At 40.0% G+C, this 4,498-nt stretch overlaps 1 protein-coding gene across 3 annotated transcripts in view; it reads left to right on the forward strand.

The window, feature by feature from the left end:
• Positions 1-4,498, forward strand: part of lhx9 (LIM homeobox 9) — a 13,946-nt gene that overhangs the window by 1,933 nt on the left and 7,515 nt on the right. The window contains exons 2-4 of one of the 3 annotated variants that reach the window (XM_008406561.2): positions 2,176-2,446; positions 3,142-3,344; positions 4,133-4,491. In XM_008406561.2, coding sequence (XP_008404783.2) covers positions 2,267-2,446; positions 3,142-3,344; positions 4,133-4,491 — 742 coding nt within the window. In that variant the 5' untranslated portion in view covers positions 2,176-2,266. Of the gene's footprint in view, positions 1-1,553; positions 2,447-3,141; positions 3,345-4,132; positions 4,492-4,498 lie in introns of those variants that run through there. The other 2 variants (XM_017304488.1, XM_017304489.1) reach the window with 2 other exon arrangements.

A 4,498-nucleotide genomic window follows, 5' to 3' on the forward strand; every position in this document is an offset into this window, starting at 1 on the left:
CATGATGATCTTACATGTCTTGAAATGAAGCATCCACACCTGCAAGCCCTCCTGAGCATGTGTAAATCTATTATTTGAGCTATAATGTCGCTTTATGAGTATTTATCTAATCAAGTTCATTATTAGAACAGCAGTAAGGCCTGTATCCCCTGGCTGGACCTAAAGCTGGCTTACAGGGTCAGTAACCCAGGGCCCATAGTTATGGGGGCGTCAAGACACATTTTATGTTTTTATGTATATTTTATTTATGCAAAAAAAAAAAAAGAAAACAAAAGTTAGAATATATCAGTGCATATACCTTGCAGGCCGTACTCCACATCTGCTTTCTTCACATTGTGTATTCAGCCCTAGCATGCTGAATACACAGCATGCATGGCACCATAAACATCATTTAGGCCTTTCTTGTGTGAGTGTGTTTCCAGAACCGGCACTGTTGCTTTTTTTTATTTTTATTTTTATGAGGATTTGTGTTTGTTTGTTTTAAAAAAGATCGTCTCAGAATAACTATTTGTATGTGAATAAGGCATAAAACTTCAAAGTTAATGTGCAACAAACTAATTAGTGAATAGGGCACCCAAACTGGCTCCATCCCAGGGCCCCCCATGCTCCTAAATCCGGCCCTGTGTGAGTTTTCACTCCCTTCTTGTACTGCAGCTGAAACCCTTTAAGTCCCTTCTTCGTTTTTTATTTCATATAAAACAGCTTTCGCACCCTTTAAAAGTGACACTGATCTTTATTATATTGCTCCACAGTGGCTCTCATGAAATGCAATATTTAATAGAATTTCATGCAATCTTTTTGGAAAATATTACCAAAAAAATGATGGTGAAGCTCCATCACATCAAGTCTCCTGTTGGTAAATAAGGTTTTCACGTCTAACAGGAGATGAAATGTGTTGATGAGCCTCCGATTCCTGCAAAAATGTGACACATAATGGAAAGGAGAGGGAGTTTTTGTTCTGCATGACGTTTACAGGTACATATTAATGTGTTTTTATCACACACATTGTAGAAAGAGAAAATTTACTTCTTGGAGTAAAAAAATCTGATTTTTCCTTAATGGAAATAGAGATGAATTTGGTCTATGCAAAAGTATACATACAATGTTTATCCTAATTTTTTCAGTTAAAAAATGAACGTTGTGTTTTGGACAGAATCCTATTTATATGCTTTATTTTACTTTTTTTATGATTATTATTATTTCAAAATGGTATTGATGCAACCTGTCCCCGCCTTCTACACTGTCACAGATCACTGCCCCGCCCCAGCTGTACAGCAGGAAGATTTATTGCGTTATTTCAGAGCATAAAAACACACAACCTGAGCCAAATAGCAGCGACGCTTCAGAATAAAACTGTCCGTAAACGCAACACAGTGGGAAATGTAGTTTTCCTTCTATTTCTTTTACATATACTTACAAAAAAATCTTTATTTTCTAAGCTTTGGATGCATATTTAAGTATATCAATTACATACAATTTATAAAATATAATATAATATAATATAATATAATATAATATAATATAATATAATATAATATAATATAATATAATATAATATAATATTTTGGTTTATTTTAGGTAGATGTTTTTTTAAAGCCCGAAAGAGGCAATGAAAACGTGAGGATAAAGTGATGCTTTTTGATGAAATAGTGACAGCTCTTTGTTGGTGAATAGAAAATCAGAGGTGAAACTGAGAGAGAGAGAGAGAGAGAGAGAGAGAGAGAGAGAGGACTCCTCCTACCAAATTATTCAGACTGGGCCGGCTCTGCTCTGCTCTCTTCACAAATACAACACGGTTCTCAAATCCAGGCAGTCCCAACCTGACCTCCAAGCACCGAGGAACCCCCTCCCTTCCTCCTGCAGCACAAAAAGAAGAAACCCAAAACTTTGTGACATTATTTTTTTGGCAACTGTTCACACTGTAGCCCCCTCCTACTCCCCTGGTCCCTCTCCACCACAGCTTCTGCACCGTTTTGTCGCATCATTTGGACTATATACTTTTTTTTCTTCTTCTTTTACTGGATGAGAGACATTCACGGGAAGCAGGAATTCAGCGCCTCTCCTCCTGTCCCACCCATGCTGTAGTTTTTTTCTGCTTTCAGCCGAGGAGGTGGTCTAAATCACCAGGGTTTGGTTTGTTTTTTTTTTTCTTCTCCTGTTTTGTGTTTTGTGTAGAGCCCAGTCAGATGTGCTGAGAAAAAAAAAAAAAAAAAGAGAGAGCGAAAGAAAGGAAAACGGGGCGCAGCGCAGCGCAGAGGCACGGTATATGGAAGTTGTGAGCTGCAAAACAGAGGCGAGCAGTTGCACGTTGTGTCCAGGACCGGGAGCCATGCTTTTCCACGGGATCTCCGGGGATCACATCCAAGGGATCATGGAGGAGATGGAGAGAAGGACGAAGACGGAGTCGCGCCTGGCGAAGGGCATGCAGCTCAACGGCAGGGAGTCGGTAAGAACCGCGGAGATGGAGCTGAAATTCAGACCAAAATTCATTTTTTTTTTATACTCGATCACGTCAAGTGACGTGAGACTGTAATTGTTTCTAAGGTAAGCAGACCTGAGCTGCATTAACATCTTTATTGACACTTATTTTCAACTTGATATTGTGCTTGAATTTTTCTAATTTGAAATACAACTTAATAATGTATTATGAAAAATAAAATAATTATTCTTATTGAAATATCAAATACGGTTTTTCTAAAAAAAACTAAAAAACTCAAAAGAAACCAAAAACAATATATTTGAAGCATATCTAAATAATTTGACAATATGACACCTTGTGGTTATTTTTATATTTATTATTATTATTATTACATTTACATTAAACAAAAAGTGTGGATCTTTTGTACTAAACAGATTAGATATAACAGCTACCCAAGGAAAAACAAAAACTACAAATATTTAACTCCGTACTTAATTTTTCTGCTGTTTCGTATTTAACCTCATCTGGTTCGAGAAGTAACAATGAAATGTTTCTTTTAAAATAAGTAAAAAAAAAAAAAAATATATATATATATATATCTAGGCTATATGTATATATGTATATAAACAAATTCATATTTGTTTATAACCAATTTGATATAAATGAACAAATTGGTTTYGTAGTCTTCCCCCGTTTTGTTCACACCTTGTTTTGTTCCCCAGACCATGACCTCCATGAGCCCGGAGAAGCCTGCCCTGTGCGCCGGCTGCGGTGGGAAGATCTCGGACAGATACTACCTCCTGGCCGTGGACAAACAGTGGCATCTGCGGTGCCTCAAATGCTGTGAATGTAAGCTGGCGCTGGAATCGGAGCTGACGTGCTTTGCCAAGGATGGGAGTATTTATTGCAAGGAGGATTACTACAGGTAAGAAGACCTTGGATAAACATCGGTGCGCCTCTCGTTTTAAATGCTCAGCTCTTTASTGTAGCCATGTCAATATAAACTGTATAAAATATAATCTGCTTTAGGCCTCATTCTTGCACACTAACATCGTAATGGTGATCCTGGAAACAAGTTTTGATCCTAAAATTCAAGTGCGTTCGGCACTGGCTCAGGCAGGAATGCTGTGACTATAATGCTAACCACATGGACATGAATGCATGAGTCACCGTCTCTTTTTCCTTGCGCCTTTTACTCGTTTTGAGCTTTATAAGCCGTCGTTTAGTTTTAAAGTAACCCATTTGTGGCTTTTTTCCTGGGCGCTGTTGTGCTTTCCCCACATTCTCACATTGAAAGAAAGCGGCCATGCGTGCTACCTGGAATACAAAGTACAAATGTATAAACAGAAGCATTTTTTTTTTTTTTTGCTTACTTCTATTTTGCTTTATTAACAAATATGATGCTAATTGATTGTGTTGTATGGAGCAATGACTGAGGTTAAGGTTGAGTTTTTCTACATTTAAGGGAGAAACGGTTTAAACACACGCGCGCRCACACTCAGTTACAGGCCAGATGTGGCTATTAGCGACATCAAAGTGCGGGCCTAATCGTGCATACATTATGACTGAGTCACACACACGTTTCACCTCACCTGAACACTGTAACCCCCCACGTTAGCCAGCTTCAAGTTAGCATTCAGTCAAATTGGACATTATTATTTTATGTATGCGGGGTTTTTTTTTTTTTTTTTTTTGACGATGCGTCTGTTCCAGAAGGTTCTCCGTGCAGAGGTGCGCGCGCTGCCACCTCGGGATATCCGCCTCGGAGATGGTGATGCGAGCGCGCGACTCCGTGTACCACCTGAGCTGCTTCACGTGCACCACGTGCAACAAAACCCTGACCACGGGCGACCACTTCGGCATGAAGGACAGCCTGGTGTACTGCAGACTCCACTTCGAGACGCTGGTGCAGGGCCCGGACTACCATCCGCAGCTCAACTTCGCCGAGCTGGCGGCCAAAGGCGGCGGCCTCGCGCTGCCCTACTTCAACGGCACTGGGACGGCGCAGAAAGGGAGGCCGCGCAAGAGGAAGAGCCCGGCCATGGGGATAGACATACCCAGCTACAACACAGGTGAGTG

The sequence above is a fragment of the Poecilia reticulata genome, linkage group LG4 (genome assembly GCF_000633615.1).
Source record: "Poecilia reticulata strain Guanapo linkage group LG4, Guppy_female_1.0+MT, whole genome shotgun sequence".
In the NCBI taxonomy this organism is placed as follows: Eukaryota; Metazoa; Chordata; class Actinopteri; order Cyprinodontiformes; family Poeciliidae; genus Poecilia; species Poecilia reticulata.